General features: G+C 36.6%; 1 protein-coding gene across 1 annotated transcript in view; it reads left to right on the top strand.

Moving 5' to 3' along the window:
* ABCB5 (ATP-binding cassette, sub-family B (MDR/TAP), member 5) overlaps positions 1-7,135 on the top strand; it is a 118,318-nt gene extending 111,183 nt beyond the window's left edge. The window contains exons 26-27 of the mRNA XM_010848835.1: positions 4,702-4,848; positions 6,938-7,135. Of these exons, the coding sequence (XP_010847137.1) occupies positions 4,702-4,848; positions 6,938-7,135 (345 nt within the window). The remainder of the gene's footprint in view (positions 1-4,701; positions 4,849-6,937) is intronic.
* Positions 7,136-16,026: the final 8,891 nt, after the last annotated feature.

A 16,026-nucleotide genomic window follows, 5' to 3' on the forward strand; every position in this document is an offset into this window, starting at 1 on the left:
GTTGTATCAAACAATAATCTAATGCCCTGTTTTGGAAGAAGGATACTCTCTTTTATACTACTAGATCATCCCTCACCATCTCCTGTCCACATTAATTGGTTCCTCTAACTAGAAATGGGCCATTAATACAGTTTCCCTAACTTCAGTACGGTTCTGCATTACTAACTATAATAGAAGGAGTAACAAAATATTGTGACCCTATAGCTTTCCCTTTTTTAACCAAGACACTCACTGAATTATTGATTCAAGGATAGATTATTATCTACATAATCCTAATAGGGTTTTTCTTTAATTTATGTATGGTAAAATGCTATCCACTTTATATTTGTACCATTTGACTTTTACCGTTAAATTGTTTTTTATCTTTCATTCTTTTCATTGTACTCTTTCTCAGATTTACCCAGAACTATATACTGCAGAGATTCAGCATTCTTTTTACAATCAACTTTGAGAATCATAATGTCATTTCCAAAAGAAAGAATAGCTTGTTTCTAAGTGTTTTAAAATAAAACTGTAGTTTACTTTCATATCACTCTTACCTGCAAAATATATAGAACCATAAAGAAATCTGGTGCCAAAATATCCTTTTGGAATAGGACAGGGAAATTACTAGTCTAGCAGTAATGTAAATGACCATTTGGAGTGGAGAAAGGACAGGGATTTTGGGAAATCAACTTGGAGCTATTTCCAGGGTTAAGTTATGAAGGTCTGAATTAATAAAGTAAAATAAAACAAGGAAAAGGATGTAAAAAATATCATAAAAGTGGAATTGTCAGGACTGAGCTTCAGGTTGTCTGTAGAAAGTGAGCAAGAAAGTACATAATACACTGGGCAGCTTTCTGGCATGAAAACACAAAGAGCATATGATGAGAGTACTAAAGCAGGAATGGCGAAGTTTCACAGAAAACCACACAGAGGATATTGCTTTGAACTGGGTTTTGAAGAATGAGTAGTTCACTAGGCACAGGGAGCAACACCATTTTTAGGAGACAGAATAAGCTCGTGCAGAAACACATACATGTGAAAGGGTTTTATGTGTTTGAGGGAAAATAAGTTTAAAGTTCTGAGCATAAAGTGGGGAATTAAGAAGAAGCCACACAAATATGAGCATGGACTAAATGTGAAGGTTCTGAATTACCAGACTAAGTTTGGTCTCTGTTATTATTGGAAAGAGGAAACCGCTAGACCTTTTTACACAAAGAAGTGACATGATCGAATTTTTAAAGGAAAAAAAAAAAAAAATCATGTGAAGCTCAGCCTTTTGTTTGCTCATTCAAGAGACGCTGTGACCTCTGTGGCAATGGCCCAGACTACATGAAAGGGGCAAGTCTTGGTACATTACAACCTGGATGAGAGAAACTCAGGTCCATATTTTTCTTTCCCCCAGTTCCAATTTCCAAAAGTTCTTAAACGTCACACACTCCCCTCCACACACAAAGACCATATGTTTGAAGTAAATTTGTTGGGTGGTCAAAATGACGTGAGGTTTTATGTAGTCTTTATTAATCCTACTTAGAATGAATTGTCAAATATTTCTACATAAGTATTCACATATTTGATTACTGATTGCTACCCAGCCCTTTCTGAGGGTCTTAAATAATATATGTGTGTGTGCTCAGTTGCTCAGTCATGTCTGACTCTTTGAGACCCTGGTAGGCTACATTGTCCATGGAATTTTCCAGGCAAGAATACTGGAGCATGTTGCCATTTCCTTCTCCAGGGGATCTTCCCATCCCAGGCATCAAACCTGAGTCTCCTGTGTCTCCTGCACTGGCAGGCGAATTCTTTACCCCCAAAGCCTGGGAAGCCCAAAATAATATATATTGCATATTAAATATAAATAATGTATGATGTGTACAATTTATAGTATTTTATTCTAAAGTAAAGAAAAATAGAATTGTTAAGCAACTATAGCCCTGTGGGTTTCAGGTAAAGGATTATGGACCTGTCTGGCAGATCAAGGCTAAACTTCCCTGGTGGCTCAGATGGTAAAGCGTCTTCCTACAATGCAGGAGACCTAGGTTTGATCCCTGGGTCGGGAAGATCCCCTGGAGAAGGAAATGGCAATCCACTCCAGTACTATTGCCTGGAAAATCCCATGGACAGAGGAGCCTGGTAGGCTACAGTCCATGGGGTCGCAGAGTCGGACACGACTGAGTGACTTCACTTTAGAGTGTGCTAAGGGTAACAAATCTATGGTGTATGCCATGAATAGAACCTCCAGGCATTTGGAAATATCAGCCTGGGAGAGGAGTTCAGATAACACTGGCTTGGTCTTGAGGATCCCTGAGAAAAACATCAGATGTAGAAATCCCCTAGTGCCCACAATTTCACACAGTCAGCTCTCGAACCACTTCCTGGCTCCCATTGGAACCACCCTGAAACTCCTTTAAAGGGCCTGCAAGGAATCTCCAGCATGCAGTTGGTTTAGGATTAGACTCTATCTGATGTTCCTTCCAGGATCCAGTTGGTATTTAGACCCAGGTTTACATTGAACAGCTTCTGCTTCTTGAGTATCTCATAAAACAGGTGATTTCAGGGCACTCACCATCCTAGTGTTTGCCAGAAAACTGATTTAGATTTTCAGTTGAAACAGGAAAGAATGAAATCCTGTAGTTCTTCATTAGAAACAAACAAAAAGACAAAAACCTTCAGTTTAAGTGTCTGAAAATGTTTTTAGATTACTATTGAGACAACATGTATATTTATATTTATAATCTGTTCTGCTTGAAAGTGTTAGTCTTTCAGTTGTGTCCGACTCTTTATGATCCCAATGGACTGTAGACTGCCAGGTTCCTCTGTCCATGGAATTCTCCAGGCAAGAATACTGGAGTGGGTTGCCATTTCCTCCTCCAGGGGATCCTCCCCACCCAGCAATTGAACCTGTGTCTCCTGCATAGCAGGCAGATTCTTTACCATCTGAGCCACCAGGGCTTAATGATGGGCAAAAATATCTGAACTGTATTTTCATCCAGTTCATTCTTTGAGGCTTACATCTTCCTGAAAGCTAAAGAAAGCCAAGAAATGCAAAGTGATTTCTAAGCTAGTATTATATCTTCTTCAGCTGTAAGAGAAGAATCCACGTACAAGTTAATCTAGACTGGCAGAAAGAACTAAAAGTCCGTTATCATTGCCACCAAATCCAGTTTTTGGCTTAAGATTGAATCCTCTAATTTAGATGGGAAACTTGCGGTGTGTGGATATGAACCGCTGAGTTTTACCTAATTATCTACAGCCCTGTGATTCCAATTTTAATAAAATGTGTTTTAGGAGGAAAAGGCCCAGTGGGCTAGCAGTCTCAGGTAAAATCACAAAGAAAAAAGAATGAAGGTGAAGTCGCGACCAACTCTTTGCGACCCCATGGACTCTAGCCCGCCAGGCCTCTCCATCCATGGGATTTTCCAGGCAAGAGTACTGGATTGGGTTGCCATTTCCTTCTCCAGGGGATCTTCCTGACCCAGGGATTGAACCTAGGTCTCCCGCATTGCAGGGAGACACTTTGCCATCTAAGCCACCAGGGAATCTCCCAAAATCACAAAGGAGATAGCTGAAGTCTGTTTCCTTTGTAGACCATTCACAAAGGACACTTTTACTGGGCTTCAATAATTTAGACACCCATTGTTTGATATAAAGTAAGCAACTAAGCATTTTAAGTTGAAAAATGAACTTTGAGATTAAGGAGACATATCTGTTATTAAAGTTACTCACAAGCTCTGTCAAAACCCCCTCTGCTGGAGAAACACCTCCTGAAGGCAGCAAGGTGTGGAGGGAAAGGCAGTTGAATCAGGCCTAATCCAGGGTCCTAAGCTAAACAGTACATCATCACGTGCCGCGTTTCTCTATGATGATGCTACGGGATCCACCTTTAGAAGGTTGTACAGTTGGACTTACTTTCCCAGTGGAGCTGATCCACCCACACATCCTTGTTTGGGTACCAATGGCATGTATTTCTCAGACAACTGGCAAGGGCTAACAGAGAGCAGTATGAAACCCTGGAGGAAAGCAGAGTCAACAGGATAATGTAGAAAACAAGTGGGAGCCTGCTTGCTGATCCATTATGATTTAGATATGTGAGAAATTTCCTTTACCCTTCCATGGAGTGTAATACTGAAAAGGTAGTCATTAGTAAGTAGGAGAGTGTAGCAATTTGTGAAGTGCTAAATATCACTATCATGACCTGAAAAGTTGAATGGACTGTCTTAAGATGACGGCCTAACTTATTCCTAGGATGATACCTGCACCACTGAGAATGGCATCATGACACCTGGAGAAATGTGCCCACAGAGATTTAGTAAGAGCCACAGCTAGGGAACCCAATGACTTATTTTAAAATGTTACTTTAAATCATTTTGACCTGAAAACAGAAGATAATTTAACTTAATGGGGAAAGATTTGTGTTTACTGGGAACTTTTTCCCTAATTTTTTTTTTTTTAATGCTTTAATTTGAACAATTCTTTTGTAGAAGCAAAATGGCAAAGGTCTACTGTTTGTGATCAGATTAGATATGTAAATGAAATGGTAGTGTTTACTGCTGGTTTAGCATTTATTTGCAACAAAGCCCAAGAATAGATTTCAGGACTTGTTGGGACACAAATTTTAGAGTAGCAAAATCTGAAATATTTAGATGGCTCTTGCCCACAGTTGCCATGTTAATTTAAATAACCAAGACTTGCTTTCTTAATTGCATGTTCCTATAATAGAAATACAACACACACGTTGGACTGAAAGGAACACAGCTTTCTGGCGGCCAGAAACAAAGACTAGCTATTGCAAGGGCTCTTCTCCGTAAACCAAAAATTTTATTGTTGGATGAGGCCACTTCAGCTCTTGACAATGAGAGTGAAAAGGTAACTTTCTCTTCTTTCATCTCAGGATTAATAGGAAATATGAGAGTGGAGTATTTTGGAAGAAATTAAGGTCAGTTGGTGGGGAAAAAAAAGGCCTGGAGAGAACTGTAGTCATAGGGTCACCAGTTGTAATTAAGGTTTTGACCTTTATGTAAAGGTCAGAGGCTGGTGGGGAGCGGGGAGAGAGTTGGGGCACAAAGCATCTCGTGTGTTAGAAAGGTTTTCTCATTAGAATTGGTCTCATCATCAAAAGGGTCCCAATTCTTGAAATGCTTCTCCACTCAAGAAAAAAGCCCAAGGAAGATTACTTTCCTGTTTTATTATTATTCTAATGATACCAAACAAAATAATAAGGTAATCTACATATGTAAGAGAGTGATCTACACAGCAATGTTGGAGCCTGCTAGTTTCTCTACCTTCTTTAGAATATTTGCTCAGTTTGAAAAGGAAGTGAGTGAGTGGGTGAAGTCGCTCAGTCGTGTCTGACTCTTTGCCACCCCATGGACTGTAGCCCCCCAGGCTCCTCCGTCCATGGGATTCTCCAGGCAAGAATACTGGAGTGGGTTGTCATTTCCTTCTCTATTTGCCCCCTTGAAAAGGAAACAAGGGGGCAAATAGACATGTAACAACAGGCATACAGTTCAAGCTTCTTCTCATGTTTAATTTTACTATATTCTTGTCCCTTAGAAGTTCTTGCATATACAGTATGTTCTTGTTAAATGAAAGCTGGTTAAATGAAAAATAATGTTCAATATTTATTAAGTGCTTATTATACACTACTATCTCAATCCTCACAATAGTTTGATTAATTATTTTTTACTGTGTTCAATTAACAGATCAGCACACTAAGGCTTAGAAAAAGTTAAGTAACTTCCTTAAATCCCTTGTGGCTCAGCTGGTAAAGAATCCATCTGCAATGCAGGAGACCTGGGTTCAATCCCTGGGTTGGGAAGATCCCCTGGAGAAGGGAAAAGCTACCCACTCCAGTATTCTAGCCTGGAGAATCCCATAGTCCATGGGTCCCAAAGAGTCGGACACGACTGAGCAACTTTCACTTTCACTTTAAATTCTAATAAAGTGCATCTGATCTAAGATCCCATGAGATTAATCACTACACAACTACTATTTGTAGATGATTATCATTCTTGATTTCCAAGAGACAGTGTGTTATGAAAGAAAAAAATGGGACTTTTGGAATCAAACATATTTGGGCTGTAATTCTGGATTCATCAGTTACTAGCAGTGTGACCTAGGTCAAGTGACCTGAATTTTTCAAATCTTGGTTTATTTATCAGGAAAATGAAAATACTCCTTACAGAGATACTGAAAGGATTTAAATGAGATAACCATCATTAGAATATTTTATATATTCAGCAAATAATCGGATTTTACCTTCTGCTTCCATTTCTTGCTTGTTCTTGTTTTGTTTTTGGCTGCACCTCGAGGCATGTGGGATCTTAGTTTCCCAAGCAGGGACTGAACCTGTGTTCCCCGTAGTAAGAGCACAGATCCTACCACTGGACCTCCAGGGAATTCCCTTATTTCTCATATACATACAACATTATTACCTCTTTGTAGCTGAGATGCTGTTTTAGCTAGGACAGTTTTACAACTAAATTCTAAAAAGAAAAACAAACAAAAGAAACTATGAGAAGAAATGAAGTAAACAGACAATTGAGTATGGAAATACTACTTTCTGGGTTTGACTTTGAAACCACTTAAATACAAATAATGGCAATCCACTCTAGTACTATTGCCTGGAAAATCCCGTGGACAGAGGAGCCTGGTAGGCTACAGTCCATGGGGTCGCAAAGAGTCGGACACGACGGAGCGACTTCACTTTCACTTTCACATACAAATAACCATCTAACTTTTATTGTCACAAAAGCTACTCCAAATAAAAATCTTAATTAGTGTCTGTAATTACTTTTTCTAGATTTCTATTAAGATATTCCACAAAGAAGGGTAGTTTCCTTGAAGATAAGCAAATAGACAATGAATGTTACTAGATTTCCTTAATCAATTTGACTTGGGCAAGTTTACTGGCATTTAACCAAAGCTAGCAATCACAGGTCCTTCTCTCTTTCAGGTGGTTCAACATGCCCTTGATAAGGCCAGTAAGGGGAGGACATGCCTAGTGGTGGCTCACAGACTCTCCACGATACAGAACGCAGATTTGATAGTGGTTCTGCACAATGGGAAAATAAAGGAACAAGGAACTCATCAAGAGCTCCTGAGAAATCGAGACATATATTTTAAATTAGTAAACGCACAGTCAGTGCAATGATTTTGTTGGAGTTAACACATATTTTGATCTTTGTGTATGCAAAGAAAGGCTGCCTAAGAATTATTCGGTATGCTTTGATCTTGTTTATTGCATGTATCAATAGAATCATGCTATTCAAGTAGACACGTTTTGTTCACACACCATCTACTCTTCAGATTCTTAAAAGGAAACAAAAATTCACTTAAGTGAGATAATGCATATATCCTTCAATTTATAAAAAGCACACTTGCTTATAAAGCAATTTGCTGCAAAGTGCGTATTTTCCTATCAATTTCTGCTATAAAATTGGGAATATATTCCTAGAGGGAAAAATTACCCAACTAACTAAATTAAAAGATTTTAGCAAATAGTATGATGTAGTTGGACCTGTGGCATTGCAGGAAGAATGATTTGGAACATCCCAAATTCTCTAGTAAATATTAGAGTAATTTGAGCTGGTCCTTTTCTCCAAACCATCAGATGTTCTCTCACAGTATCTCTCAATGCTTCTCTCAGTGAATATCCACTATTACCCAAAATTCCATTATAACCTTTTGTCATGAATATCCACTATTACCCAAACTTTCATTATATCCTTTTGTCAAGAGGATAGAGAGAATTATAATGTAATTAAGAATGTAAAATTTTTGGCAGAATTGGGAAGTTATCTTCCACTTCAGTAAATGAAATGGTTTACATGATCCATTCTGAAGATTCCACTATTTCAAGCTTTGGGTTTGGCAGAGTAAGTCACAAGCTTACTCCATATATGAACACTTATTTACTTAAAATAAGAGCTGCTTTTATTATGGTGAAAAAAATTTTAATGCCTTTATTATTATTAAATCAACTAATTTGTTTAAACTTTATATGTAATACATGTATGATTTTAAAATTCCACGTAAATAACAGTATTGATAAACTGAGTCATGTTTTACATTTACTTAAATATGTAATTTCATCCAGTGATTTTATGTCTATTCTTCATTGTATTTCTTTCTATTTACAGTGATACTTACAACCAGCCTCCCTAAAGTGCACTCTGCCAGTAATCTGAAATGTGAAAAAAATTAAAACCATTTGTGTTTTATGCCACACTTTAGAAAATGCAAAATAAAAATAGGATTGGGGGATTGAGAACCAGATTATTGTTTAAAGGCATTGGCATGAAAGCCTGTGGCCCCTTTGCTATGTGTGGATGTCGAGCTCTTGGTGGTTTCTCTTTCCTGAGTAAGGAGGGAGAGAGCAGTATGGTATTGGATATGCTAATTTCTCAGAGCAGGAGCAGTCCAGGCTTCAATTCTGTAATGCCTCCTAGATTAGAAATACCTGCCAAGCCTATATTCTCCTTGGGCTTAGCCACAGCAGTTCCACAGTCATACCTACAGATGTCAGTGAAACACTTTCTAATTAATAGCCCCGTTTAATATTGTATTTCAAAAGATTTTAAAGGGTACTCCACAGGCAGAATTCTCTTAAAGCTACTGCTTTCACTGGAACAAGTAACCAGGCTGAGAACTGGGGTCCTGGATAGTATACAAGGATCTGTGGGGTTATCAGCTGATGAAGGCAGAAAGTAAGTAGAGACCAGTTGCTTTTAGTAAACATCACAATTTAAAAATTTTAAATTGCTGTATTATTTTAAAAACGGTTTTAAAATATAACCCAACCAACTCACTTTTTATCTTACCACTCCTTAAAACAAACGGTGGTGTGTTTTTATGTTCAGTAATCTTAGGTCATAACTAATAACCTGGCTTTTAGCCTACTCAATGTATCGGTTTCATAGTATATACAGAGTGCTTTGCATATGACTTATTGTATGAAAATATTTTCTGTTAGTGTCCACTTGTGTGTTCATTGTTTTAATTTGAGCTCTTATTTCCAGAGGATTACTGAAGTGGAATCATAAGTTGACTAGAAAATTCACTCATAAGAACTAGCCAAGGGAGGAAACTGGGAAAATTGGAAGTAATAGAAACTTAAAAGCTCATTTAAAAGACATAATTATTTTTTAAAAAATGCATGGATCATCAAATGTCTACATAGTAACCTCAAGCAACACAGCTTGCCTCCTTTTAGCAAAAGCACACTAATAAAGTCTGTATTACTTTTCTATTGCTGCTGTAACAAATTACCACAAATGTAGTGGATTAAAAAAATATACATTTGTTATCTGGCAATTCTCGAGAACAGAAGTCTAAAATCAGTCTCCATAGGCTCCAGAGACAAATCCATTCCTTGTTCTTTACCCACGTACCTCAGCATGCATCCCTCAGATCTCTGATTACTTCATTATACCTCCATCTCTGCCTTTGCCCTTCTTCTCGTTCTCTTATATAAGGACCCTATGATTACACTGAGCCCATGTAGGTAATCCAGGATAATTTTCCCATCTTAAAAAAAAGCATAGTATCTGTGAATACAATGTCTATCGAAATACACTGAAAAGCATTACCAATGTAATTGAATTTGTTAGGCATGTTTCCTTAATGATTTATACTTAATTATAAAGGTGCAGTTCAATCCTATTAAAATATTTTACTTTTAAAACTACTTGAGGAGCTCCTTAAAGATGTTTGAGATTTTAGAAAAGCAAAAGTTATAGACAATTCAGTGTGAAAAACTATAAATGAAAGCAATCACTGCTGCATTATTAAACTGAAGGAAAGAATGGTCTCGTAAACTGATCTGTGCTTCTGTACATGTAGTAAATGATGGAATGCTATTCTTTATAAGCCAAGTAAAATTTTCTATTGAATGGAGGTATTTTGTTTGACCATCAGCTTTACTACAATCCAGTAATGTAATACATGGCTAAAATATTTTCTCCCCAGCTGAAAGTCAAGAAAAGATTCTAGGAAGATAGTTGAAGTTGTTAAATTACCAGAACATTCTGGACAATTGTACAGCAAAAAAGAAAAGGAGAGCAAGCAAGAGAAAGAATGAACTAGAAAAAGAGGGAAAAAACTATTTGAAAATACTCAAACAGTAAAGAATATAATAGACTCAAGGAATCAGCTTAGGACTGAAAGGAAAAAAATATTCCACCATGAAATCCTCAGAAAATGTAAAAAAAAAAACAAAACCCTACAAATTTAAATTTGTAGTTTCGTGGCCCTAGTTAAAGCAGAATTACTTTGCCTATATTAGTTTTATAAGTTCCTTTAGCCCCCACTTTCCTAGAACTAAATCCCCTGGGAAGAGAGGGTTAAGACCAGCATACAAGCCAAAAAGGAAAAGTCTGGCTCTTAAAGCATGGTATATACAGGACACCAAAGGAAATCAGGAGCAAGAAGGGGTCACCAAGTAAGAGCTAGGTCAATAGGGCTCTCAAAGAGAAAGGGAAAAGAACCTCCAAAGTAACAAAGAGAATATCTTCCATTATAAAATGAAATGCTCCTGTCATTAGTATCCACAATAATAAGATCAATAATATAAAATAAGCTAATTTATAAGTTCCAGTTTTTATATACCATACATACTTTTTATACAGAACTTATAAAATTAAGTTCACATTCATTAAGCACTCATCCATCAGGCACTACGATTGAGCCTTACAGGCATTAACCTACTGACAGTAAGATTCTTTTATTCAAACTTTACCAAATGAGGCACAGATTAATTAAGGAATCTTCTCAAAGCAAACACCAAGGAAGTAACAGAATGAGGATTCAATTCAGAAAATCTGACTCTATAACCCACACTCAACTAACACATTACCCTTCTAAGATGGAACTGGAAGTCGTACTTTTGAATCATTTACATAGAAAATAGCTTGCTATGTGCACCCGCCTTACACAGCAAAAACATAAAGGTGCATGGTTCCTCCCTGGTTAACATCTGATGTGAATCTAGATTTTTTTTTTTCTGCCAACCCATACTCTGAAAAAAATTCTCATGCACAACCTAATTATGATTTGGAAGGCTTAGAAATAAAGCTGCTATGGCAATAGCACATTCTCCCCACAATTGTTCAGTCTTCTCTACCTTCAGACACCAGTGCTCACAAGTGTAGAGGAAGATTAGACCCAAGGTGTACATAGACTCTCTCTCTCACTGTTGAATCACCCCTTCTATCTTTATTTTCAGGGTGTTTATCATAACTCTTTTGTTCCATTTACAGCCCACTTGCTGATGTATCATTCTTCTCTTTGGTTAAGATAAAAAAGATGTTGATAGCTGTATCATGCAAAAACTAAGACAGATTTACAAATGTTGTAACTGACAAAAAAAAAAGATAGTAACATACGCATTGGATAAAGTGTTGGCTAAGGTGGAGTCCATCAGAAGTGGTTTGGATTTGCTCAATTGTACTGAGGCTCCTATTCATATGAATGACTTTCCAAATATTAGAAAATAAATACTGCTTCAGTAATAAAATTATTTTAAAGTGGGACATTAAATGATGTACTATAAAATTCCATCTATTTCCATATTAACAGAAGGCCTAAGACATTAGCCTAGACAAAATTAAAACATCTGGAGTGACCACTAGTATATCACAGACCCAGCATAGAAAAGTACAAACATCACAAAATTTTAATCATACACTTCTGAAATGTGAAGGACAACACCCTGGTAGTTCTTCTTTATTGGAATCTTCAGAGACATTCCAGTCTGTTGGAAAAGAGCCAACCTTTCTCCACGTTCATTTTTATCAAGGTTAGATAACAGAGTCAAAGATAAAAGACACTTTCTTTGACTTACTCAAGTAAAATTCCTCTAAAAACATGTGCATTTTAGTAGAACATACAAACTAAGGACTCAACAGTATACATCTACCTCGAAATCTTGAGTCAATTTACAGGTATCAGAGAGGTATTGAGATAAGTATATTCTTAAGATAAGATCCATAACCTGAATCAAATTCTCAAAGGGGTTTGTTAACAACAAAATTGAGGACCATTGTTCTAGAGCAGAATTTAAAAAAAAAAGACAAAACAGAACAAAAACTGTCTCTAAAACTAGCCACTTTAAATATAGGATTCATAAACAAAAGTTGTAAACTTGAGCATGGATAGAACAATTAATTAAATCCAGTAAGTGTTACCTTATTTTCTTTGTTGAAGTTTAGTTTTAGAAAGGCATAAGCTCTTGGATCCATTTTTTTTTTTTTGGATGTATTCAAAATTTGTTATATATAGTTTAAAAAGGAGAGCAATTACTTTTACAAAAGTCTATTTAGCAACATCAGTGACTATCAGTTTATTATACACAAAAGAATATTTACATTTAGTTAATAATCAATTAACTTTATTTGGAGGATGAACTAATATTAACTTGTCCTCTTATAACAATTTTAGATTAAAAATAGATTGGGCATAATTCTGGGTAAATACATATACACACACAGACTAAAGTTTAAGCTATTTTAACACTTTGAGCATTTTGAAATTATAATGCGAAAATGCCTTCATACTGTTAAATTTTTAAATAGTTGATTTTAGTCATATGGTCAGAATGATGGGGCGATTTCTTTTCAAATGATTATTTTTTTCTTAAAGAAAGGACACAAGAAATATTTTACTCCTGTTTACAATAAGTTCTCAAATTATGTCAGTGATTCATAATAATGCTTAAGGCTTATTTTTAACCCAAAAGACTGAACACAAAGTAGGCATTTGGTATTTGTTATTTTTAAACATTTTTGAACAACAGCAAATGTATCATTTAAAGTATCACTATGAGATATTGTTATCTCTACTACAAGCTGAGGCTATATTAGAGATATGATGTATGTCCAATCTACTCACCCTCTTCTTCCTTCTCTTTTCCCAGTAACTCAAGGGTTTGACTCTTTAATGGTTGTATTTAAGCATTCCTTTCAAGGGCTAATGAATATGTCATGTAGTTATTACTTCAAGCTTGTTAAGGAATAATTATGTAAAAAACTTTTTAAAAAACTTAGAATTCATTAGTGATTATGTAGACCTTACTTTATTCTTGGACATTATTTCTCCAGTGGCCATAAAATATCAAAATTTTAAAATAGATCTTTCTGTCCTGCTAAAATGGCTGACTCAAATCAAACTCATTATCTATGGTGACCATGAATTAGTTGAATGAGTGAGTGAAAGTCGCTCAGTTGTGTCTGACTCTCTGCAACCCCATGGACTGTAGCCTGTCAGGCTCCTCTGTCCATAGAGTTCTCCAGGGAGGAATACTGGAATGGATAGCTGTTCTCTTCTTATGGGGATCTTCCCAACCTAGGGATCAAACCCAGGTCTCCTGCATTGCTGGCAAACTCTTTACCATCTGAGCCACCATGGAATGAAATAAGTCTCTTTAAAGATCAAATCTGTGGCTTCATGCAGCCAGAGGCCCTAGCTAATTCAGCTTAAAAAGTAAACTATTAAAATTATAAGTCATTTTTTGGGACTATCCTATAGACTCATTTTTTTTTTTAACTTTTCAAACAGTTACAGCTCACATGTTCAAGTGAATCTATACTTAGTACTATGTGACAGTGCAAGACAAGGTTCACACTTAGTTGGGAAATACAACTGGTTGTTTCCCCAAAATTCTTTTGTAAAATGATAGCATGTATTTATGTTCCACTCTGCCCACTTACCGCAATTAAGCTGGTACCAACAAAAGGAAACCGATCTGCAGGTTTCACCTTAAGGGAACTGTATGGTGCAAAGACTGAAAAGGAGTTTCTGCTTCCAGAGCCAACACTGTTTCTCCACAGTGTTCTTCTCTGGCCCAGATCATCTGCTTGATTTTGCAACCACGTGGACGATCATTCAGGAAAGGGCATAGCCATGGAAGGACAATTTACAAAAGAGAGAATAAAAATAGCAAACACACATGGCGAAGAAAAGTTTAGGAATCTGAAATATATGACTTAAAGCAATAATGAGAGTCATTTCTTTCTTATTAAATGAACAAAGAATTCAGTGCACTTAAGGCCAGTTCTTTCAACTGCTGTTTCCTGAAGTATAAACTGCTATATACTTCAGGGACAGTAATCTGGTCATCCTTATCTAGAGTCATTAAAATGTTCTTATCCCCAAAATTCTCTCCTCTTTTAGTATCCTAAGGAAATAATCAGAAATTAGAACAAAAAGTCATACATAAGGATGTTCAATCATTTGGGAACAACCAGATGCCCAGTATTAGGGAAGTAGTAAAATTTTGATATATGGGGTCCATAACCACTGAAAATTGCATTTGCAGATAACTTTTAATAGTGAGGAAAATTAATTTTGATATTAATGAGGAAAAAGTAAATTATACTCATATAAAAATCACAAAGAAAAAAATTATAAGACATAATGTATCTCAGAAGTGGGTTTAAGGTATTTGTTTTCTCTGCTTCTTCACAATTTCTTGTATTTTCTAGGATATCTTCAGCGAGGCTCTCAGTTCAGTTCAGTTCAGTTCAGTCGCTCAGTCGTGTCCGACTCTTTGCGACCCCATGAACTGCAGCAAGCCAGGCCTCCCTGTCCAAAACCAACTCCCGGAGTTCACTCAAACTCACGTCCATCGAGTCGGTGATGCCATCCAGCCATCTCATCTTCTGTCGTCCCCTTTTCCTCCTGCTCCCAATCCCTCCCAGCATCAGTGTCTTTTCCAATGAGTCAACTCTTCGTGAGGCTCTAATAGTCTCCAAAAACTGAAGTTTCAAACTTTGTTGAAATGGAAAGTCTTTGGATTAGGATGGAGGTAATATGTTTTGACAAATTTGCATTTGTATATGAATGCCTCCCTTAAAAGTCACAGAGGTAATTATATTTTTAAAAATTAACCAAAATGAATATCTAATTAGCTTTATAAAACAAAGTAAAGTGGAGGGGCAAGTAGGGCACTTTGTGAAAACTTGCCTACAATTTAATTTTCAGGGAGTGCTACCATCAAGGCAGCCTCCTAAATAAATTTTCCTACACTTCCCACTTAGCCATTACTTCCCGACCTTTAGAGTAATAGCTTAACTGTCTGATAAAAGCAGCTACCTTTAAAGTCTGGGCTTTTGATAAATTCCTTGTTTATGAATAAAAGACTGCCTGTATTGTTCTTAATGATTTATCTCATTGGTATACATGGCCTGTTAATGTTGTCTTTACTTACTCTTTGCGCTGTGTGAAAGCAACATGGATAAACCAGATGCCAGGTTCACTGTCCCCCCTCACACTTATTTATTATTATTAGCCTGTATTGTATCTAAGCTACATAGAATTTTACTCATTATTTTTAGGAATAATCACAAATAATAACTGCCAAGAGATAGGAAATTGTTAGAAAAATTAGTAGTATAAATGAATCACAAGGAGGAAAACTATTATATTAGGATAATGGATTGCTTCTGGAGAAAATGTCATGAATAAATAAGTGGATATTACCTTTATGTCCTACAGCAATACTTCCACAGAAGGAAAAACAAACTCTCCTAGTAGAAAGAACTTTAACTTCTAGTTACTTATAATTTATAGACTACCTGGCAAATGAATTCCATATGCAGTACTGCTGCTACAACTTATACATGACTTCTGGAGATACAGGAATCCACATTTATACAGTTTGCTGCTGCTGCTGCTGCTAAGTCGCTTCAGTCATGTCCGACTCTGTGCGACCCCATAGACGGCAGCCCACCAGGCTCCACCGTCCCTGGGATTCTCCAGGCAAGAACACTGGAGTGGGCTGCCATTTCCTTCTCCTTATACAGTTTAGGTAAGAGCAATTAAGTAGGTGTAAAGTACCTGGGGAGCAGAATTTGCAAGAGCAAAAGTTTACTATAGGGTCTTAAATGCATGAATCTAATGACTAGAAGTTAGGGTGATTTTTTAGATATCTCCTTTTTATAACATTAATATTAGAAAGAAGAGTGCACACATCAGCATAATATTACTTTCTTGAAAGCTAGGTAAATGTAGATTCTTAGTATGGCAAAGTAGTACTCGCATTATTCT

This window comes from Bison bison, unplaced genomic scaffold, assembly GCF_000754665.1.
Source record: "Bison bison bison isolate TAMUID 2011002044 unplaced genomic scaffold, Bison_UMD1.0 scf7180017864275, whole genome shotgun sequence".
NCBI classification, from domain to species: domain Eukaryota; kingdom Metazoa; phylum Chordata; class Mammalia; order Artiodactyla; family Bovidae; genus Bison; species Bison bison.